At 33.3% G+C, this 25,180-nt stretch overlaps 1 protein-coding gene across 1 annotated transcript; it reads left to right on the top strand.

The window, feature by feature from the left end:
• Window positions 1–48: 48 nt before the first annotated feature.
• fah (fumarylacetoacetate hydrolase (fumarylacetoacetase)) lies at window positions 49–17,318 on the top strand. The gene is made up of 14 exons (XM_058780550.1): window positions 49–249; window positions 698–808; window positions 887–1,008; window positions 1,217–1,266; window positions 2,646–2,736; window positions 6,177–6,274; window positions 8,060–8,112; window positions 9,003–9,102; window positions 11,696–11,826; window positions 14,168–14,243; window positions 14,343–14,389; window positions 15,067–15,168; window positions 16,591–16,708; window positions 16,799–17,318. Exons 1-14 carry the CDS (start codon window positions 85–87, stop codon window positions 16,873–16,875), a joined length of 1,341 nt encoding a protein of 446 aa, XP_058636533.1. The 5' UTR covers window positions 49–84; the 3' UTR covers window positions 16,876–17,318.
• Window positions 17,319–25,180: the final 7,862 nt, after the last annotated feature.

The raw sequence follows: 25,180 nt of genomic DNA, 5'->3' as shown, positions 1-25,180 counted from the left end.
ACAAAGTGTACTTGACATAGGGAGGATAGAAGGAGGCGTCTCTGATTGGCTCGCCGCTTCGGAACGTGAGGCGGTAACTTTCATATGTCTCAAGTGAACATCTGGAAGAGGTTACTCGCGCTGCTGGTTACTCTGAGAAGTATTTCAGAGTACGACTGCAACTTCAAAATGTCTTTCGTAAAAGTGCAGGAGAAAAGTGACTTTTCTTATCACAACTTGCCTTATGGAGTTTTCTCCACGCCGGATAATGTGAGTAACTTTATTCACTCCTGGGAATGAAAGTAGCCTATGTTTGTCTGAACTGAATGACTTAAGTCTTGATATGTAATAAGAGCGTGGTTAGCTTTATAAAAAGGACTCGATGTTACTCTGAATATTATTACTTCCACTGCAATTCTGTGTGGACACAAGGTTTCAAAGGTCAGAATGCACATTGAAAATCTAAAGTAAACTCTTTTATTGACAACCAAACTTTACTGGCATGATTGTCAGCGTTTATAATACTGACAAAGCATATAGTATTTAAAGTAGTCAATATTAAGACAAAAAGTTTTTGGGACATCTATAATCATGCTGGAGAACTTTTAAAACATCTGTCATAAAAGCAAAGGAAATCCAAAGACATTCTGAAATCCAGGCAAAATTTTAAAATCAGCAAGATACTTTGTAACTTATATAACATATTTGGCTATAACAGCCCAGGCATAGAATCGGCGTTGCCATTGGAGACCAGATTTTGGACCTCGGTGTTATCAAGCATCTTTTCAATGGACCAGCTCTTGGGCACCATCAGGATGTTTTTGAACAGGTGAGCTCCATATAGTTTTGTATTAAACATTATGGATTCTTTTGCATTCTTATGCTTTTTCCCCCTTCTTCATCAAAGCCCACACTCAATGCTTTTATGGCTCTGGGTTATGATGCTTGGAGGGAAGCGAGAAAGTGCCTCCAGATGCTTCTGGCTGCAAACGAGTCCACGCTGCGTGACGATATCAGTTTAAGAAGCCGGTAAATGTCCCTCATACAATATGGATATTTCATTTCGTTAGTGTACTTATTACTGCATATTACCAAGTATGCACTGTATACTGTCTATATGTAGAACAGTACATATGCAACATTTTAAATAGTAGTATGCGACTATGCATTTATCATTTTTTATTTATAAATATTTATTGTTATTATTATTTATTTATTAATACTAAAATAATTTCAGGGCGTTTGTTCAGCAGAGTTCTGCAGTGATGCATCTCCCAGCTGAGATTGGTGAGTGTGAAAGTCAAACAGATAGCCTCAAACTCTATATTTCCATATAACAGGACCATATTTCATACACAACTCATGTTTCAACTCTTTTCTTCAATATAGATTTAAAGTCAACAGTGCCTTTTGCAACAGTTTAACTTCCATTATCTAATATATTTCAGAATTAAACAGTAAATTCATCTAGAAAAAATGTACAGCGGGACTTTATTTTATCCATAAGGAATTAATTGGATCATGAAAAGTGGTGTTATACAGCAGAATTAAGCCTGATGGTGAAGAGGGATTTCTGATGTCTGCCAAAAAGTCAATGCTGTCTGAATTTGACTAGTGTCTTTAAAATTGTCCTGTAGAGGCAGAACTCAAGATTCTGTTTCATAATGACCACTAGAGTGCACTGTTCACTAACTATCGCTGTCAGAGCCATTCAGAAACCCTCTCATGCTATGAAAGATTACAGCCTACTTTTTGTTGAGCATTATGGGCATTATGGGTGTTGGTGTTTTCCTATGTTTTTTCGCTACAGCCCTTTTTCTCTTGTAGGGTAGCACTGATTAAAAAAACAAAAAAACTAAAATTTCTATACTGCACAGACAGCCAACTTTTATTAAAACCTCATCTTGCTAGCAGTGAAGTACCTCACTAACTTATGCAGTTACTTTAGCTTTTATTTTTATTTATAAATATTTCAATATAAATAGGAATATTAAATAGAAAACAGTTATTTTAAATTGTAATAATATTTCACAATATTACTGTTTGTACTGTATTTGTAATCAAATAAATGCAGCCTTTATGAGCAGAAGAGATTTATTTCAAAAACATAAAAAAAATTTAATTATTCCAAACTTTTGACTAGTAGTGTATATATTTATTTTTATATAAATAATTTACTTTTTTATTTTATTTTGTCTGGTCATTCCAACACTGTATTACGTTCTTTTTCCATGAAACATAAAAGTAATAATCTTCGTCTCTTCCAGACCTCTTAAATCACTTTTAGAAAGAATTTGCATAATTTATACCAAATGCCATTTGATATCAACTGTCACATGACCAATTAAAAACAATTGAAAATTAACCGGAGGTGGCGGTTATCAGTGAATAACTAAAATAAATGGAAGTTTCAGTCATAAATGTATAATTCATTTTCTCACACAAAGCGAGAGGATTGGTTATTAATGACAGAACTTTCATTTGTGGTTGAGATGTTTCTTTAATGTTGTGCACCAGAAACAGAACTGAATAAACCTGAGCAGAAGTCTGACACAGAGGGTTAAGGCGAATTGTGATTTTTCACTCCTGTCACCACATGTGTTTACTCCTCATTAACCCCCCTGTTTTTTTTCCCATCATCTTTTATTCTCCCTCCTCTGCAACAGGCGACTACACAGACTTTTACTCATCGAGAGATCATGCCACCAATGTTGGAATAATGTTCCGTGGAAAAGAAAATGCCTTGATGCCCAACTGGTATGTGACAGCCTATTAATATTCCTCACCCTCTTAAATACTAACATCCGAAGCAAGCGTGCAGCCGAATCACACCATCACCAGCTCCTGCTGACTTCATATTTCACTCGTCTTTTGAGTTACTAACCTCATACGTACGAGTTTTAAAGACCCAGCAAAGTTCCTGTAAGTTATTCCCATAAACACTCGCTTTATTCTTTCCCAGCATATGCCTGTCAGGCTAAATAATGCACCTGCACATTTTCCAGCTCGCTGTGAAAAACGTATTTTAGCAATAACTCTTCCCTCCGAAACAGAACTGTATTTCTTGTCACATTTTCACTTACAAGGCCCAGAGAGGGAGTCATTCGCTCGGAGACAGAACAAGGACTCGTGTGGAAATGAAGAGGGAAGTTTTTTGAAATTTAATTTCGGCACCTCGCCTACCTGAAGTTCCCCTCGGCTCAGTCAATCTGTCAGCGTGCCTTTCCAAACGCGTGTCACTTCTTCAGGAAAGAATGAGAATTAGTCTGGAGGAAAATCTATAGTTGATTTACATTGGGCTTGAAGCCGCTAGCCTGAGCTGGGCTTTTGAGGTCAGGGTGATTTCTGGAGTAGGATTTGAAGTGAAACGTTAAAGAAGTAGGTCACCTAGAAGTGTAAATTCTGTCAATATTTACTCATCCTCATGTCGCTCCAAACCTGCATGCAGTTATTTTTTTCTGTGAAACACATAAGGAGAATTTTTGAAGAGTCTTTTTGCTTTTTGCTCTTTTCTATACAAAGAATTTCAACTGAACTGAAAGAGTTCAGTCGAGGAAGAGAATGAAGTTATTATGTGTCTCTAATATAGTGAAATGACCATTCAGTTACTAATAAAACAATATATACGTTCATTTGGAATGATCATGCATAAAAACGTCTTAAATTTATTCTAGCCAGAAGTACTTTAAAAAACAAGGGCAACGATTAACATTTACCTCCATTAAAAGCATATCTGAAACATTATTGTATAAAGAAATGACATCAGAGTGAATAGGCAGAGAACCAATGTTTTTTTGTTTTTTTTTTATGTGATAAATGCTTAATATTTTATTCATCTGTTATAAATAGTTAAATGATTTGCTATTTATAAGAGTTTTATGTGGAAGCCTAAATGGATCATATTTAGGGAACCAATGTGCATTTACTGTAAATATTAAGTGGAATTTATTTATATATTCATTTGTTTTTCTTTTGTTGTTTTATACAATATATATATATATATATATATATATATATATATATATATACCAAAATGCCTGTATTTGGTACCAATACCAGTGAAAATCCACAGTTCTCAGTACCAATTTCGTTACCAAAGCAAAACACAAAAACATGCTAAAACACATTATTTTTATTAATAAAGTAAAAAAAAAAAAAAAACTGTACAAAAATCAATGCCATTCTTTATGCTTATTTAAAATTGTTTCAAGTTTTTATAGTAATAAAAGTATGAAAAAAATGTAAACATGTCTCACCCAAAAGTTTTTGTCATATTTCTGCTGCCGCTGAAAAACAACTGTAAACTGTTGTCTGTTTTAGGGTTTGCCGGGGTGTTTCATGATCTTCCTCAGCCTGCAGCTGTAAAAGGAAAATATAATATACTTAAGTAAAGCAATGGGCTGAGTCTGACCAAATGCAACATTAGATCATTGACTCCAGCTAAAATATAATATTTCAGTAAATAACAAACCTCAGCTTTTACAATAAATTTAGATAAGACAAGTGTATATCAAATAGATGGAAACTTTAGTATTAAAAACACTTTACGATAACTGTACGTTCACATCATCGCATCAAAATTCGCCCTGGCCGCCCTGCCAACGACACTGTAGAAAGATTCGCTGACGCTTTGACGATTGAACGCAAATTAATTGCATTCCCACTGAAAAACATGCGTTTTAGCGTGAAATTGCTTGGGAACTAATGTGGTCGGAACCAAAGTTTACAGAACTGTTTTCTCTGGAATACTCTCAAGCGGAGGACTTCTACATTCCGATTGGTTGCTGGCCAACCGCGTCATAGCTCATTACCATAAAGTTGACCTGACTACTATATATGTGTATATATATATGTATATATATACCTGACTTCAACTATATATAACCACTATATATGTATTAGTGCTGTCAAAATTAGCGCATTAACGCAGGCGATTCATTTTTTCAGTTTAACGCGTTAAAAATATTTAACGCCCTTAACACAGGGGTGGGGCTAGTGTTGGCCACCCAACTCACAACTGCTGCCTCTGTCTCTTTTTTCTTGCTAATTTAGTCTCAGAACGTCTTTAGGAGCACATCAAACAGGAGACTTTTCAGACGCGCACTCCACTTCACTCCAGTGCTAGGTGCAAGTCAAATGAGCGTGGAAACGGTACTGTAGGCTACTTGGCGCGCGCTCTTCAATTGCACACATAAAGGCGCCGGCGCACGCTGTAGCCTTTATCATTTCATATCAATGTGCGAAAGAAACGACGTGCATGCAATGAGTTACATTTAAGAACTCTGAAATGGATTTCAAAACTGTCCTGGAGCAGCCCAGCACTGTCTCCCTCATCTAATACACCCGATTCAACTCGTCGTAGCTAAATATGACATTGGTTATAATGGGTTTATGTGAAGATTGTTTAAAGTTCACTTAAATTAGAAGTTGTTTTATTAAAGTCTAAAAAATATTAAAATTGATAGCTCTCAATTATAATGTAATGTTGAATGGCTATAGTCAATGGTTAAATATTAGGAAAAAAATTATAATTTTAATAGAGGCATCAGTAGTATTGGTGTCAGTGATATGGCCTTCAGTCATAAAAAAACATGCCATTAAACAAATATAAAATATACTGTCTTTATGTTGTTTCAACATTAATTTGGAGATTAAATGTGAAATAATTGCAATATAAAAGTATATTTAAAAAGTTTAATGTTAGGTGGGATTAATCGCGATTAATTAGTTAATTTTTTTAATCGATTGACAGCACTAATATATATATATATATATATATATATATACTGTATATATGTGTGTGTGTGTGTGTGTGAGAGAGAGAGAGAGAAGAATGAGATTTAAGAGTGAAGAGAAAGATTTTCTCTCTGATATATTTATTAAATCTGCTATGTGTATTATGTATAACCATAAATATAGCGAAATCTTAAACATTTCAATGTTTTTCCATTAAAGCCATTATTTGTTGTCTACTGTTCTTCTTAATATCTTCTTTTATATTCTGGAGAACAAAGAAAGTCGTGCAGGTTTGGATTGGGACAATATGAGGAGGCATAAATGATGACAGAAATGCAATTTTTGGATCTCTGAAAGAATGCAAAATTCACCCAAAAGATAAAAAGTCCCCTATCTAAAGCACTGCTAGAAGGTTATGATGTGTTGTGATAAAGGGAATGATATATTATCCTGTCCTGTAGGCTGCGACTTCCAGTGGGGTATCATGGGAGAGCTTCATCTGTGGTCGTCTCTGGAACACCAATCAGAAGACCTCGAGGACAGATGAGACCAGACGCAGGTAAACAAAAAATGGTGGATAAACCACAGACTCGTCAGCACAAGAAGTTCTTCTGCTGTAAATTTAGAATTTATATAACTAAAAATAAACTGTATTATTTCTGTTTGATTGTGCTTAAAGGAATAGTTCACCCAAAAATGAAAATTTGTTAAAAATGTACTTGCCATCAGGCCATCCAAGACGTAGATGAGTTTGTTTCTTCATCAGATTTGGAGAATGTAGTGTTACATCATTTGTTCACCAATGGATGCTCTGCAGTGAATGGGTGCCGTCAGAATGAGAGGCCAAACAGCTGATAAAAACATCACAATAATGCACAAGTAGTCCATCAGTTAACATCTTGTGAAGAGAAAAGCTGCATGTCTTTGACTTCAAACTGTTGTTTTCAGCTAAAATAGTCCCCTATCCAAAATCTTGCTTTCGCCAGTGAAAAAATCATTGAGTAGTATTGCATCTTTCATATCTCCAAAGAGTCTTTAGTTTTATCATATTTATAAAAGAAAGATACAACTTTATGATTCTCTCCGAAAACAGCCTAGCTCCTGGAGGCGCGCCGTGGGCGGAGTAAAAGAGAGACGAGCACTTGCTCGCCGATTGCCAACAAAACACAGAAATTTGATGCAGTATCACTTACTGCCTCTGTTTCCGAATCATGACCGGAATCGTTTATCGCTGGGACCTCTCCATCTTTCAGTATCAAACGATGTACAAATCCAGCGCCGAACTGGGCCTTGTTTATAACAGACACACCTGCAAAACTCTGTTGCTGCCCCAGAAAAACAAACTGCATCCACTGTTTACGTAACAAGGAGTTCCACCCTTTGTGACGTCATGTAGAGCATGGCAAAAAACTTTCTAAAACTTATACAAAACCGTAAGTAGTGTTTTTGGCACAGAAAAATGTTTAGCACAGAAAAAATGTTTAGCATGAGAATCCAACTCTTTAACAGTTTAAATAACTCAACATGCATGAAATAGCCTTATCCCCCCCCCCCCCCAGCAGCTTTTTGCTTCACAAGATGTTAATTAATGGTCTGGAGTGGTGTGGATTAATATTATTGTGATGTTTTTAATCAACCGTTTGGACTCTCATCCTGACGGCACCCATTCACTGCAGAGGATTCGTTAGTGGAATGTACTAAATTACATTAGCAGTGATGTAATGCTAAATTTATCCAAATCTGGTGAAGAAAGAAACTCATTTGCATCTTGGATGAACTAAGGGTGTTAATTTTCAGCAATTTTTTTATGTGAACTATTCCTTTAATTGACAACAAAATGTTCATAATTCCAAAAAAATATAATTTGAAGTATACTAATTATTTTGAAGTATAAATATGTTTATATATTGTATGTATTTATAAATATTTATTTAAATGTATGTATTTTGAAGTTTATTTTAGCAGTTAAGTGCACATTGCAGTGTTCTCTGTGTGAATAACGTGTTGTGCATTAACATATGGCACAGTCAGCACGTTATGAAAAACAATATGTGCATTTGCTTATTTTGCATCAGAGACATAGCAGTGGCAGGCTGATTAATGGCATCATATTTTTGGAATGATGGGGCTGTTATGATATTTTCCCATACGTTAAATGATTGCTTTCACTGGTCAGCAAACCCGCACCATTAATTATTACAGCCTCACTTGAGAACTGATCTGACACATGTTTAAGTGGGGACTATAAATATTATGCAAATTCAGCCTGAAATGAATTCTGTTGCGAAATCCATCAGAACAGCTGTAAATCTGTGTTTGTTTCATAACTATATTTCTCTTTCAGCTCAACCGCCCATCTTTGGACCTAGCAAGCAGCTGGATATAGAGTTAGAGATGGTGAGTTAAGGTGTTATAGTTTATTAGGTGAGCATGTTATTGTGAGTTGTTGCTGATTCACTCCTGTGCAGCAATGATGTAAGGAACTAAAGAGTTAGAGATCTCAATCCTTCCCCATTGTTCCCATAAACAAGGCACATAATCTCAGAAGAATGTCTTTACAAGAATTGTACTTTCAGTGGAAATGTTTCCAAAATTGCATTCAATTTGTCACTTTTGCTTGCAGTAATGCTGTATTATTCTGTTGCCATTTCTATGATCAAGGTTACAGCTAAGTGCTAAATCTCAATATCTCAAATCTCTTTTGCAGCTGATTTTATCTATATATATTTTAGCGAATGCTGAAATTCAAAATGATTAATTAAACACTTAATCTAATTCAAACAATTTTGTAAAATCAGTAAAACTCCAGTGAAAATAGATTTGTTCACTAAATATTTAACAATTATTTTCTAAATATTTAATCATTATAAAGAATATGCAACAATAAAAATTATGCTTTTAGATGCATCAAGCCAGCTTTGTTGTTTTTACCATCACTTTTTCCTCCATGAATATCGTACACAGTGGATTTGAAATAACTAAAATGTATTAATGTAATTTATTTGTCACTTCTTCGCTGCAACTGTAAAAGCAACCAGAAAAACCATTTAGGCATAATGTAATGAACTTATGAGTGGTGCGAGGCTCTCTGTTGTTTACTCATGCATTTATGTGCTACGAGGATAACAATGTTGTTAGGCAAGGTGCCACAGAGATTAAATAATACTTGCACTAGCATTTTGTTTGCTTATGCAAATACTTTTCTCAAAATATGGTGCAATATTCTAAACATATAAATTAGGATGATATACTGTTATTGCATATTCAATATGATATTTGTCTTTCAGGCGTTCTTCGTGGGAAAAGGGAACAAACTTGGAGAGCCCATCCCAGTGGAGAAGGCTCACGAGCACATTTTTGGCATGGTGCTTATGAACGACTGGAGTGGTGAGAGCTAACTTTTGCAATGCAGGTTTTCCAAAATCAACTTCTAAGATCTTATATAAGCCATATATTGCAACACAAGTGTGAAAAATAGCAAATTAGATTTGAGAGGGGAAGAACAATGGGCTGAATTCCATACAATAGAATTATCATGTATCTATACTGGTATGAAGGACTTTTGTAAAGAAGTTCATTTGTCATTAAACCACATGAAGTACTTTACATTTCAAGTACACTGCATTTAACACCACCCATCTTGCTTAAAAAAAAATTCCGCTTTTCATTTGTCTTGTTGTCTATGAACAAAAACAGTGAAACATTAATATAAATCTCAGTTTACAAATCGTGCCACAACTCAGCTTCACTTGAGAGAATTTTAATCATATCTTGCAAGGTTTCTTCAGAGAGGCCTGGTGCTGTGAGTCTGACGTGGCGTGATTTAGCAGTGTTTCCCGGTCAGGCATGAATGCCATTTCTGAGCAACAGCCGCTGTTAATTCTTTTTATTATTCGTCTGTCTCTTCTTAAACCTACAATGTCTCCTTCTTGAGCACACTAAACACATTGCATTTTTATGAGCCGTTGAGCAGACTCGGGAAATGAGAAACACTTTTAGGGCGAGGAGGCAGAGGGTGACGCTTGGTGAAGTGTGCATGCCAAGCTACGTCAATTTGCACAGCATCTGCTTAGCTGTAGCTCAGTTTCCTTCGACAGAATGCTGTGTTTTTGTAGCTGAGCGAGTAAAACACAAGTATTTTGACTTGTTTGTACCAATCGAAAAATGTAGTCTGTGCAGTAAGAAACCATAAAAATTTAAAAGATGTTTGGAAACCAATTAATTCATTTACTTATGTACTTTTGTATTATTTTGAACATGCAGTACTGTATTGCTCTGCTTTGCTGCAAAACATTGAAAATGCAAAGAAATATTACATAATATATTAAAAACTTAATTCAATTCAAAAATGCATTACTAAGTTCTAAATAAAATTTTAATTTGTTACTTAAAAGCACTATTTGAAATTTAAAAATGCACCTGCTTTGCGCAATATCTGTTTCTTTACTTTTTTAGTTTTTATGTATTTTATATTTGCCATTATTTTGCATTTGCATTGCTGTCTTGCTTTGCTCTGTTGCAAAACATAGTGAACCGTAGATAAATTAATAGAAATATTATATGATATATTAAACATTTTTCATCACTTGTTCAATACTAAAATGCATCACTAAGCAATTTAAATATCTACTATTTTGCCCAATATTTTTGTGTATTTATTTGCTTTTATATTTTATATTTGCCATTATTTTGGACTTGCATTTGTGTTTTTATTTCAATGACAAACTGTCTCATGAATGCTTATGGCTTTTTTTAATGCCGCTTCCTTCCAGATTTTACTTTAAATTCTGTGTTTTCTTCCTTGCATTTCTTTAGAAGACCTCTCTTTCTCTTCCAAAGTTCCTTCCTCACCAATAGCGAGTCCCAGTTCTCATTTGAAACACATTCCTCAGAAATGCTGCATGTCTTCTAGCGAGAGTCTGTCAGAATTATGCAGAGGGTAGATACCTGTATGTTATATGAGTACAGCTCCAGAATATCTTGTGCTGTTTGGAGCAGATTCTAGAAACGGTCTGCATTCATGCAGAGAGATGACGTCTTGATGATCTGTATAGGCGTCTCTTTGGCATCTGTTCTGCGTAATGAAGCGAGAAATACTCAGATGCATCAGTCTGGATGGGATTTATATAGATATATGAATGGATTTAAAACACAATGAATAAATAAAGACATGAGACGGCTAAAGAATATCAATGCTGTGAGGCTGCAGACTTTATGAAAGCTTGCGGTTTCAAATTCAATGATCTTGCCTTAATGTGACCGGATTTATTTGTCTGGACAAAAGCTTTATTGGGCTTATTTTGGTTTGAAAAATCAAATTATACTGCACTGTAAATGTATTACGGTGAAGTGTGGGAATTTACACTGCAGCAAAGTATTCCTTAAATGAATCAAATCTTGCACTGTTTCAAAACTAAGTGAACTACATAGTCAGCATTGTAAGGGGTCATATGCACATTTCCACCGCACAGACTGATCCTATATGTTTAAAGATACCTTCTTTGGTCAAAATCTAAGGTAGCAGTGCATGTGTGATGAGTGAGAGAACTGTTATACGATATAGTGAAAATACAATTAATTTATTACCAAAATGCATTGGTAAAACTACTTTTTTTAAATGTATTATTTGGCCAATATCTATGTTTATGCATTTTGAGGTATTCAAATATTGTGTTGTCACTAGGATTTGGAACGCAGCCTGTTTGTGCCTGAGTAGTGATGGGTGCAATGAATAACTGCACATTTAATTTGAAGAAACTAATTGAATTTAGTTAAAGAAGATGAAATAGCACAGGTAATGATCCATCCTGTCCCAGACTCAGGCAAGCAGCAGAAGTTTAAAGAGAGTTTAAATGCATCTAGTTGTTCAGGACTCAGCAAATGTTTTAATATAGAAAGTTTGAGCCCCTGCATAACGCACTGCCACAATGCCAGTGCATGACTTATTATACATTGTCTTTTTTTCTCTTTTATGTTGCAGCTCGGGATATCCAGGCTTGGGAGTATGTTCCATTAGGTCCGTTCCTGGGCAAGAATTTTGGGACCACTATCTCTCCCTGGGTCGTCCCAATGGAAGCACTGATGCCCTTTGTTGAGCCCAATCCGGTTCAGGTAAATTGGGTCGATTTTAAGTGTAAAAGTGTGAATATTTTGGGAATGGGATGTCACTATAAATTCACACAGTCATTTGTTTCTGCATTCCTAAAACTGGGTTAAAAATAACTGCATACACAGTACATTTCCATATGCTTTTTTCTGTGTATCAGTATCAGCTTAGATTGGATGTTTTCTAGTTTCCTGTTTATTTTAAGATCATACTCTAGCACTGCATTACCTCTATATGCTGTTTGAGAAGACATAATTTCTCAGGTTTTGTCCTTTTGAACTTTATATATTTGGTGGGACTTTCACTTATTTTAAGATCATACTCTAGCATTTCACAGGGACAGATTATGGTAGATTATAGAAAGATTGAATGCTTTGAGAGCACCTTCTCTTTAAACGCTCAAGACGAATATTTTTCCATATACAATTTTATAGGCCATAACATGAATATTAATTCTCAGCTCATCAGCTCGTTGGGACTCTGCAATATTAGTGCATCTCTAATTTGACATTTGGTCAGTGTTTTTTTTTTATAATAATACTTTTATTTTTAAAGGTGCATTAAATTGATCAAAAATAAGAATAAAGACTTTTGTTACAAAAAAATTCTATTTCATATAATGTTGTTCTTTTGAAAAAAAAATATATATATGAAGCGGCACAACTGCTTTCAATATTAATAATCGTAAATGTTTCTTAAGCAGCAAATCAGCATATTAGATTTCTGAAGAATCATGTGACACTGAAGACTGGAGTAATGATGCTGAAAATTCAGCTTTGCGTCACAGGAATAAATGATATTTTAAAACATGTTCAAATAGAAAAGAGTTATTTGAAATTTTAATAATATTTCAAAATTTTTCCAGATTTACTGTGTTGTTGATCAAATAAATGCAGCCTAAACATTTCATAAACATTAGAAACTAACCCCAAACCTTTGAATGGAAGTGTATCAGCATAGTATCTGCATCCGATTAGCACCTCAGGAGTGGCCATTGCAGACCCATTATCTTTAAAAATGATGGTCAGAGTGCGAATTTATTCAACTTTACAGTCCCGTTACAGCTCTGTGGAACAGACTCTTCATCATCACAGACGGCAGAGTGCAGACTTTGCATATAAGCGGGAAATGAGACGTGCTAAAGGCCGTTCTTTGAGTTACTGCTTTCCTCTTTCTCTACAGCAGCCAGCCACTGTGAGCGAATGAGGCAAAAACACATCTTTATTCTCTTTTACGCATTCATTTGTTGGATCAGTGATTCTCAATTGGTGGTTCGCTGCCCAAAAATGGGCTGCAGGACTGTTCTGATGCTTCAATGCTAATTTAGTTTTTTTTTTTGTTGTTCATTATTTTCAAGAGTTCTTGGATTTTTAAAAAAAGCAAATATTGACTTATTGTGTATTTGGCAAAAAAAAAAAATGGAATCTTACGCTTTAAAAATGATTGAAAATGTTTAAATCAGTGTTATTTTAGAGTCATTGAGATAATATTTTAGTTTTGCTTAAAATTTTATTAAACCAGATTTTGTCAATTTTAGTCAAAGTTTTAGTAATTTTGGTCATTTTGTTTTGTGTTTTTGTCATTTTTAGTATTTTTTTTTTTTTTTTCAGTTTTAGTTATTTTAGTACATTAAGTTAAACTTATTAAAATAAGAGATATTGCCTTGGCAACAAGCTAAAATAAATATTTCTTTTTAATATTTTATATTACATATATTAATATATATATTTTTGTTTTAGTTTATTCATGTTACTGTTTTAAATCAAGTAACAAAATGTTTTTAATGGTTTTAATTTAAGTTAACTGACATAACCCTAGTTTAAATTCATTTACGTATTTCAACTCCATCACACAGCATTTTTAGTATCACTGATATTTTATTATAGTTATTATACATTTTTTTAATTATATTTCATCTTTGAATTTTTGTTATTACATTTTTTTAGTCTATATAGTATTTTATTTATTTATTTAGAAAATGAGAAACACTGAGAAATAAATGAAAACGAAACGTTGTCTTGGCAACTTGCTGAAACAAAATATTATTATTATTTTTTTTAAGTTTTAGTTAACTATAATAACCCTGATACAGAGCAGTAACAAATAAATATATATATATATATAAAATATTAAATAACAAAATATTTTGAGCCATCAAAATAATTTTTTTTTATTTATTTTTTATTTTTTGTCAGATGCACGTCTACATTTGAATGGCTTTTTGACCTGAATAACTAGGACAACCATGATGCAAATATTGAGATCAGATGTGCTTTTCTGCACCTGAGAAGACTTTATTTTCAGGCTTTGGCTGAGATGTGTTCTTAATATCTGGTTTCATTTCAGGACCCTGCACCTCTTCCATACTTACGTCACAATGACCCCTACTCGTTCAACATCAACCTGTTCGTCGCTGTGAAAGGTGTGCATCAGTTCTGTAACATCTGTCTGTCATTATGCATACGCTGCATGTTAAAGCACTCAGTCTTGTTTTCTTCTCGTTTGTTTGTCATCTGTCCAGGTGAGGCCATGCGAGAGGCCGCCACCATTTGCAAGTCCAATTTTAGGGTAAGAGATAGATTTGCATTTGTTTTGCATTGACACACTGCTGTTTCACAAATAACTCATACTGACAACTTACTGTACCCATTTGATTATACATGATTGGTTAAAATAAAATAAGAAATCTATGATTGCATAGAGGAATTGCATAAGGCAATGATAAACATATTCTACACAATTATGCAGAGTTTCTGGCCAAAATATTGTAAACGTTTGGTCATACTGGGACAAGAAACAACAAAATACTGACAATTTGGGCCAAATAAAAATGTAAAAATATTTTCTGATTGAACCCAAAAGAGATTATTTGATCCCCACTGGAATTGTTTTGTGCCGTTTTCTGTGCATAAATACACACTCTTGCTGTTTATACGTGGTCTGTTTGCCTCGTCGTAAATTGTGCCGTGCAAGTTTAGATTTGCAACTTCACGCCATTACCTAACTTGCATAATTCCATTAATGAATCAGGCACTAAAACAACACAGATTGTGCAGAGCAGATAAACAAAGCTATTCATTCTTAGTGAAACTCCCCTCCGTCTCTGTGTTGGGCTTCTTGTGTTATCGGTTCTGGGAGAAACACATTCCATTTTCAGGCTTTCTGTATCGTCACATGCAGAGAAAGCCATTTTCTCGTTTAATAAGAGACAGCAGGCACATGTAACGTGTTGTGTGTCTTCTCAGTACATGTACTGGTCCATGAAACAGCAGCTGGCACACCACACAGTCAACGGCTGCAATGCCAGACCGGGAGACCTGCTGGCATCAGGCACCATCAGCGGATCGGTGCGTGTGTGTGTGTGTGTGTGTGTGTGTGTGTGTGTGTGAGAGAGAATATGTTAAAGAAATAGTTGACTAAAAAAAAAAAAACCTCTGCCATCTCATGATTTAGAACAAGGCCTAAAGAGTAAAAAAAAAAAAATTTAATCAAGTGAAAAATCAAGTAAATATCATGGAATCCACATTTGTATTTTTATTGTAATTCAATGTTCATTTTAGTAAATAATATGATAAAATATTACTTATAAGTAATATTAATATAAAATAGCAATATAATACATTTAACTGTAATTATTAATAATAGTTAATATATATATATATATATATATATATATATATATATAGGTTATTACATTGGAAGCCACTTTTAAATTTTTATATTTCAATCTTTAAATTCAGTAAATAATATAATGAATAACTATTACATTAGTTATATACATTAACTATAATTATTAATAATAATTTTGAAAAAGTAATTTGGTAAATACTCTGGAAGTCATATGTTTATTTGTTTAATTTCAATCTTTAAATTCTGTTAATAATATAATAATTAACTATTAAACTATTAAATATAACTATAATTATTAAAAAAGATTTAAGTAAATACACTGGAAGACATTTATATTTTGATATTATTAGTAGTAGTAGTGAAGATAAAAAAAGTAGGTAAATAAACTGGAAGACACATTTACATTTTGATATTTGAACCATTAAATCCAGTAAATAATACAATAATTAACTTACATTATTCATTTCAACTACATTCATTTTAAGATTAATAATAGTCATAAATATTGCAAATAATTAAGAAATGTTTGTCTTCTGTAAAAAACAAAAACAATAAATTAAGAAAATAACATTTATAATTTTATGTTATCTGTTCTGTAAATGATATAATAATTAACTTTATTAAATTGTAATTATTAATTATAAAAATATAAATAGGTAGTTTAGGTAAATACACTGGAGCACACATTTATATTTTAATATTATTTCAATCTGTTAAATTCAGTAAATAATATAAAATTAACTTGAATTATTACATTTAACTAATATTTTTAAAAAGCAATTCAAGTAAATACACTGGAAGCTACATTTATTTTTCTTATTTCTTTTCAATCTGTTAAATTCTATAAACAATGTAATAATTAGCTTTAATTATTAGTTATAAAAAAATTCTAATAATTATTTTAAATAAATGCACTGGAAGACATATTTACATTTGTATATAATTTCAATCAGTTAAATTGAGTAAATAATATATTAATTACCATTATTCATTTTAACGATTATTACTAATAAAAAATGGTAAAATAATTATTAAGAAATATGTCATATGTTTGTCATATTTACCTGAAAAAGCTAACTAGCATTTCTCTGTACAGAGCTGTATTATATAGTACTGACTCTGCATTTGTGTGCATGAAGGATCCTGAGAGTTTCGGCTCTATGCTGGAGCTCTCATGGAGGGGATCCAAGACTATTGACCTCGGCGATGGAGAGACAAGGACCTTCCTGAAGGACGGGGACGAGGTCACTCTCTCAGGTGGGCTTCTGGAGTCTGTGTGTGCTTGTTTAATGTGTGTTGATGGAAATGTGATCTCTGTGATAAGGGTCATGGTCTCTCTCTGTGCAGGTTATTGTGAGGGCAGGGGTTACCGAGTGGGGTTCGGTCTGTGTGAGGGGAAGATCCTTCCTGTCCTGCAACAGTGACGCACATCTGTAAGCCAGACACAACAGCCATGAACAAATACAGTATTATTCAGGATCTAATATTCACAGCCTGTTTAAACCTGTTTCGAGGTCTTTTAAAAATGATCTGGTGCATTTCTGAGTGAAACAGGATATTCAGTAAGAAATAATGTAGGGTGGAACTTGATTTTATCCATCCGGATTGATCGGGCTGTGAAAATTGGTCATTAAATGTCATTAAATATGAAGGAAAATTTAAAAGAACGTGTTTCTTTAGACAACCTTTGTGATCTTAAGAAAATATGTAGGTAAAATAGTATTGCATCATTATGGGCCTCCATATGCTTGAAAACGGTCATTCATTTCTGCAATTGAACTAGTTTTTGCAGAAATTACAAACTTGAATTGCTTTGTCATTCTGTGTTTCTGAAAAAAAACTCAATAAAGTTACTCATTGCTTTTAAACTGTTTTAAGTCATTTACATTTATGCATTTAGCAGACGCTTTTATCCAAAGCGACTTACATTGCATTCAAGTTACAGTTTTTACATTTTATCAGCTCTTGCTTTCCCTGGGAATCGAACCCATGATCTTGGCGTTGCTAGCGCCATGCTCTACTATTTGAGCTACAGGAAAGTCATGCTTATTTAATGTTTTTATTTAATAATTTTATTTAATTTCTTTTATGTCCATAAAGTGTTTGGCCATTGCATGTTGCTGAGCTAATAATGCGATATGATAAAAATGCATACCACCACAAAGACTGGGTAAAATAGTACATTTCTAATTACTAATCATTTTTGCTTTTCAGTATTGATTGAATGAATATATTTATAAGAATTTCTCTCACGTTATCTTTATCTTTTGTAATTCATTTATACATGAATTATGCAATTTGTATTTTTTAATTTTATTTGCACATTTAACTTTTTTTTTCCAACACATTACTACTACTGTTTTATTCTGCATGTTATGATACTACTTAGATTTTATTTTATTTTAAACTTTTAGTTTTTTTTGTGTTTTTTGTTTGTTTTATTTGTTTATTTATTCTGGTATTTTTATTTTATTTTATTTATTCCACTGCAGTGCATTTTAGGATTGAGAAGGATGAAGAAAGCATTGCAAAGGTGATAAAACAGAGCCAAAAAGAAACTTGAAACATTCAAAATAATGCAGCAAGCAAAATGATATTGTATAACATTATAACTGGACATGTAATAAACAAGATGTTCATTGTTGTTGCTGGCAGCATCATCTATGAAACTGTTGGACTGATGCAGCAGTATTTCTTGCAGTTCCAGCGCCTGAGTGTCAGAGACGGTCAAACAGGTAAAATGCTCCCAGAGGGTCACTGCTTGAGCTCTGGTGGGTTTTTCTCACATCACCACATCATCAAGCCTTTCAAAGCTTTGAGTGAAGTGAATGATGCTGTAATTACTGACGGAGGACGTCCGGTTCAGACCTGATGTGTGGATCAATAAACTCAGGAAGAACATTCAACAGTAATTAGAGGTGCATGTTAAATTGAACATTCACTGCTTTTGCTGTTGCTGTTTCAGGTTAGTGATATGAAAGATGAATTTTGAGAGTTTTATGAATGATGGTAATGCCATTTTTGGACATGTGCCATGACAAAATCACTTTTTTGGATTGTTTTTTAATTTTGTTATTTTATTTTATTTTACAACATAATTGTTTTATTGATGTGTACTTATGCCATGGTACTACTTTGTTTTTGTTTGTATTTTATTTAATTTATTTTTTTTATCTCACATGCACTATGGTGCTACCAAGTTTTTTGTTTGTTTGTTTGGACATGTACCATGAAAATATCATATTTTTATAGATATGCACTATACTATTGAAGTACATTTTTTTTTCATGTGTATTTATATATTGATTATGCAATTTGTATTTTTGAATTTTTTTGAATTTGTTTTATTTGCACATTTACCATTTTCCTACAATGTTGTATGTCCTCCATTTTTTTTTCTGCACGTTACCTCTTCCATGGCGCTACTTAGATTTATTTTATTTGTTGTTTTTTATTTTATTTTATTTGTTGTTGTTTTTTTAATTTATTTATCTCTTTGTTTATTTATTTATTTTATTTTGCTTTTTTGCACATTTAGCATACATTTACCATGGTATTTTTGGATGTTTATCATGGAAATACTATGTTTTTTTAACTATAATATTTAGTAAATTAGAATCAGAATCAGAAAGAGCGTTCATTGCCAAGTATGCTTGCGCATACAAGAAATTTGTTGTAGTGTCATAAGCTTCCAGTTTACAGAGACAACAACGACACACAGACAATAAAAATAAGATGAGAATAAAAAAATACACATATATAGGCCTAAATATAAATAAACAAAAAATTGAAAAAGAAAAATAATTTGAAACATAAATGATTGTATGTACAGTTGTGCTATAGATGATAGAATGGGATAGAATAGAAGGAGATGCTGGGATGTTCTAGGATGGAGGTAGATTGATTATCTTTGGCATTTGGAGTATTTACGGTATCACCATTAATCATGGTATCACCACAGTGCATTTATGTGAGGGCAGATGGTACGGATACTCTGACTCAAACTGAAAAATAAAATATATGATACGGAATATACCTATTATAAATATTAGTTGTCACGACAGACCCTTCCATTAAGACTTCCTCTGCAATGAATCACTTGTATTGTATCTCCTGAGCTGCTAACAGATGGTGCGGCGCGTTTGGAGCCGTGCGGTGGAGATCACGAGGGCCGTCTGGGAGTCATTGAGTCATCAGAGGTCAGATGGTCCATCCACGACTCCTTCAGCGTAAGTGTGAACATGTGAGTGCTCGTGTTGGTTTGCAGACAGAGATGGAAGGATCTGGGTTTCACTCTTACTGTGTGTTTCTCCCCCTCTGTGCTCAGACTTTTATCCATGAATCTTGGCAGCCGCACAGAAGGACCTCTAGCGCTTGACCTTTCGCTTACTGAAGGAGAAAAGCAGGTGATAAATCTCTGAATACAGTATGTGTTACCAATAAAATTGTGGTGCTGTCAGCTCCGTTTAACATAATTAACCCTGGCAGAATCCCTTCTGCAGAATGAAGCAGATTAACTAGTACCAAACTAGTACAAAAAGTCTGTAGATTTGAATCAGCTTCTATTGTTATATTTCCAGTTTTCAGTTTCATTTCATAGGTGGGGTTGATTATTAAGCACAGTGTGTGTGTGTGTGTGTGTGTGTGCGTGCGTGTGATCAGAGTGTTATAAATGAAATCCATGGGAGACGCATTTAATCAATGCAGAAGTACATTATAAATGCAAATGTACAAAACGTGAAACATTTTTATTTCACACTGCATTTCAAAACACAGGCCAAAAACAGGTGCTAATAGCATGTCCACACAGATACTAACAAAGAGACATTTATTATTATTCTTATTATTATATTTCAAAAAAAGCTGTCTTTTTGAACTTTTTTTGAAGAATCCATAAGAAATGTTTTTTGAGCAGTAAATCAGCATATTAGAATGATTTCTGAAGGATCATGTGACACTGAAGACTGGAGTAATGATGCTGAAAATTCAGCTTTGCATCACAGGAATAAATTACATTTTACAATAAATTCAAATATAAAATTGTTTTAAATTGTAATAATATTTCACAATATTTGTGTTTTTACCGTATTTGTGATCAAATAAATGCAGCTTTGGTGAGTGTAAGAGACCTGGGCTCTTGTAAGTTAGTGTGCATCGCCCTCAACAGCAGCACATCATTACTGTTAGCATAATTCAGTTTGCGCTTCTGAGAGCTTTTATCCAGCTGCCTCTCATGAATTATGGGCCCAAAGTTACTGTGCCTCTAAAGTTAATAAAGTATTGATTTGTGTGAGTTGTGTGGCAGTGCTGTTATACTCTGTGTGTGCGTGTGTGTGTGTAGGTTCAGTTAGCAGCACACAGCTAATTTCAGAGCTTTCAAACAAATGCCTGAACACTGATGTAAACACATTAACACTGATTGGAAATTAAATAATTCAACTATTAACAAATTAAATACTTGGTGACACATACTGCAAACTGGACATGTAAATATATGTAAATAAAAATGTTTATAAAATGAAATAAAAATAAGTAAAATCAAAAAACAGAAATAAACAAAAAATGTTAAATAAAATCATTAAAATTATAACAGTTAACACATTTTACATTTAAACAAATACATAAAGCAAATACAGAATAGTGTCAGCTCAATTCAGTATGAAAGAGTATCAGTTTGATGAATTCTGAGATGTTTTGTGGCAGTTGGACTGTGTCACTTTGAAATATTCAATCCTTTTTGATTCAATTACAAAAATATGTAAGATGCCAAAGTATGGTTACAAACATAAAAATGAACTTAATGTAACTCCCATTCTTTCAGAGAGCAATTATGGCCAAATTCAGCTCCTAACTTCATCCTGTTAATTTTCTCTCTATTTCACACATCATCAAGTCATAATTAAGAAAGTTAAATGTCTGAGTTTGACCACGCATTATTTCTGAAAGTCTGGTACATGCCTTCGCAGAAATACTTCCTAACAATTCAAGCATATTCATTTTTTTGAAGGTTAGACTTCAAAAGGTTCTGCAGAACAGGAATGACCGGAGGCCGGGTTAGATAAGCTGAATTAGGGTGCAGAAAAGGAGAAACCAGTCTGAGAAACCTCTGTCAGTTCAGCTGCACTATAGGGAAAGCTCTGACAGAGTGTTTGATGGATGGGAATCTGTCAAATCTGTTTGGGAGGGGGTGGAAAGAGCCAAGTCAGCTTGGGATACAGTAAACTGGATGTTAGAAAACATAAATGGAGCAGCCTTTGAAATTCTAATGTGTGTGTGTGTGTGTAATTTCAGTATCACTGATGTATTATTATAGTTTTTGTTAATGTTTTGAATTAGGTTTTATGTGATATTTTCAGTTTTAACTTTAATTTTAAAGTTGTAGTAGTTCACGTTTTTTTTATTTTATTTTTTTTTTATTATTATTATTTATTAGTTTTAATTTTTTTAGTTTTGGTTATGTAGCTCTTCAAGTTAACTAAAAGATGAAAAGAAAAGATAAAATGTTGCCTTGTCGACTACCTGAAATAAAGTTTTTTTTTTCTTTCTCTCTCTCTCTCTCTCTATATATATTTTTAAATCTTTTTATATCACTGATAAAAATGATTTTGTGGTGAAGTAAATACTACAGAAAAACTACAAATGTAATTTCTACATTAAATAGTTTAGTTCAGGCAAGAATTTAAATAAAAGTAAATTCAATATTAGTACTCAATTTAAGCTTGTAGAATTTAAAGTTTGAACTTTTAATTTTTTTACAAATATTGTAAGTAAATATCAACGTCATAATCCCGTTGTTCCCATCATGCACTTGGGCATGAATAATTAATAAGGTAATTTTTTTTTGTTGCTGTTTTCGAGATGTATTTACACTGTTTTGTGGTTGTTAGGTTAAGTAACTTGCTGTTTTGTGACATCTGGAATTCATTTTTTACTCAAAATGACACTATTCACTGATTGTCACTGTCATTGTGTATAGTGTGCCAAGTATTCAGGTCTCTGTGTTCACTCAGTTAATAACTATATTGAGTCAATATATTACCTTAAAATGAATAACGAGCAGTCTACTTGCTTACATACGTGCTTGTAACTTAACCACATGCTTTATAGGCAGTTTTTTTTCAGTGCTATTGTAGGGTAAACTTAAAATAATTAAGTAGATATTACTCATGAAACTCTACCTGGCCACGTTAAATTTACTTATTTCCTTTACTAATTTTAGATAACTTAGTTAAGTAGATTTTACTTAATTCCTTACTTAAAAAATAAAAAATTAAGTAAATTTAACTTCTTTTTTTCCCAGTGTATTATATTATATATCAGTTGACATTTATTTTATGTTTTTTTACTTACCCAAACATTTCCCTCATACTTCATCTTAAAACAAGTTCAGTTGCTGCCTTAAATGCTTATGTATCATCAAATTGGCAAATTATTTCAACTTTAATTATATTAAACTTACTTTAAAAAAACTATTTGAATCTTGGATAACTTTGAAACTTTGATAAAGTTATTAATATGATTCCATTAAAATAATGGAAAATCATATCATATTTTTTATAGTGCTATATTTTTTAAAAGTTATTTGAACTATTTAACTTTTTAAATAATTCCTCCTGGTCTTATTATGCAAAATCCATCAGTGCATGTCCAAAAAGTAAAAAGTGCCTTTTATGTTGACAATTTTAGGCTATAAAATCCATGTCTAATGCATTAGACACGTGTTGAAGTACAGTGTGTACAACTCCCAAAACAAAAACTACAACTCATTTGATTATTTAATGTTCCATTTAGTTTCATACTGGAAGTTGAACATTGTTGCGAAAAAAAATAGTGAGCAAAACATTACTAGGCTACATTTGATGAATAATTCCATTAGGCGAATGCACTCTAACTGAAATAATTATACTGAATGTAATTGAACCCTTGAAAGTGCTGCTTGATCATTTAAAAAATGTACTTTGCATCATGCGCCACCTGGCCTAGAGTAGTAATAATGTCTTTCTGCTGTATTTCAAATCAGCTCTTGTACTCTATGTATTCTGACTCTATAAACTTTGGCACGACTAACTAAGTAACTTATTAACTAAAAGAAAGTGTTTGTTTTCAAAAAGCCTCTTAAACATTTATAATGCAAACCTTGATAAGAGTTAAGTAAAATGTTGGCCACACTGCCAGGAAAATGATTTGTAGCATTTAAATGAATTGAACAGCAAATGAAAGGCTGAGGTATTCTCGGGTTGATCGATCACGCCGCACTGTTGGAAATACTCATGTTGAGAGGAGGGGAACTTGTGGTTCTTATGATGGACAACAAATGCTTTTGCTGTGCTGAATCAACAGCTCATTTTAAGCGCTGCTTCCTCTGAATGTATGAGATAAAAGAGGGAGTGATGCGAAGAAACACATAAATCTGTTTTTAATGAAAGTGATCATAAATTGCTGTCAAGCTCCTCAATGCTACTGTCTTTGAACTTAGAGCATGTAAAATTTGTCACTGCATTTTGCCTTTAAAAAAAAAAATGCTTCTGGTTGAGGAGATAAGACCTTCTTGACAGGTAAAGGACTTGAGATGTTCTGTAGACGTAAGAACTTTGATTCGCTGTGTCAGTGAGGCTTTCTATCAGTGGATGCTTTTAGACAAACGAATCTGTTCTTTTGAATTCGTTCGAACAGATGTTTCGATGACTCTGCTTGTGTTAAAGGGGTCATGAATGGAGAAGTCAAAATCCCCTTGATCTTTTCACATATAAGAGGTCACTGTACTATAAAAACATCCTGAATACGTTTCAGAACGCAAAACTTTGTCAGCCAATGTTAGCCAATCACAGCAGTGGCATTTTTTTATTTTAGCAGTGAGTCTACAATCTGCCACGCCTTTTCAAGTAGAGCGTTCTGATGAGGGGGGTTAAAACAGGACAGAAAATAGCCTATTACTTCTAAATTATTATAATTTTTTATGTAAAAATCTTGATAACATTATAAGTGGACCTCAGAGAACAGTTCAAAATAAAAACAGTGGCAGTTCATGACCCCTTTAATACACAATAAGATCGTAAGCATATATGACTGAGCCATTTATTGGTTCAATGAGTCATTGAATTGTTTATTCGACTTGTTTCGAGTCAGGTACATTTCTAAGAGGTGGTTCTCGTTTTAAAGCGTTGCGAGTTGTTCATTTGAGAATCACTCGTCACGTACTGATTCGTGAGTGACGGATGACGTATAGGCAAACGAATTGGTTCTTTTGAATTCTTTCGAATAGATGGTTTCAATTATCTGCTTCGTATTTGTGTTATAACTGTCGCACAGTAATCGTACGCATATCTGATAGACATTTATCAGTTTAATGAGTCTGAACTGTTCATTTGGCTTATTTCGAGTCAGGCTGAACGAGTCGGTTACTCGTCGCGTACTGATTCATGAGTGTCTGAATTGCTAATGCTAGAATCACTTAGACCGAATAATAAGGCTGAATTGTGGAAGAATCGCTCAGCTCAGTTTGGTGAACCAGTTCGTTTGATTCATAGAAGAGAGCGGAGTCATCAGAAATGCATGTTACGTTGGTGATGCTGTTGGTAAACATTGGTGTGAACGCACTATGGAGGATGATACAATGACTGACAATATCGTGTGAATAATATCGATATGTCAATTTTTTAATGAGTTAGCTTGCTTATGTTGCTGATGTGCAAGTAGAAATGCAACTGAACTGTTCTGAACATAGAATTT

This window comes from Onychostoma macrolepis, chromosome 07, assembly GCF_012432095.1.
Source record: "Onychostoma macrolepis isolate SWU-2019 chromosome 07, ASM1243209v1, whole genome shotgun sequence".
Lineage (NCBI taxonomy): Eukaryota > Metazoa > Chordata > Actinopteri > Cypriniformes > Cyprinidae > Onychostoma > Onychostoma macrolepis.
The sequence above is the reverse complement of the archived record's forward strand: the minus strand, read 5'-3'. Positions and strand labels throughout refer to the sequence as shown.

Coding starts and splice junctions, on each gene's coding strand:
- fah (XM_058780550.1), top strand. CDS start 85: ATGTCTCAAGTGAACATCTGGAAGAGGTTACTCGCGCTGCTGGTTACT. Junction 2,737..6,176: donor AATGCCTTGATGCCCAACTG/GTATGTGACAGC, acceptor CCTGTCCTGTAG/GCTGCGACTTCCAGTGGGGT. Junction 6,275..8,059: donor ACAGATGAGACCAGACGCAG/GTAAACAAAAAA, acceptor TTTCTCTTTCAG/CTCAACCGCCCATCTTTGGA.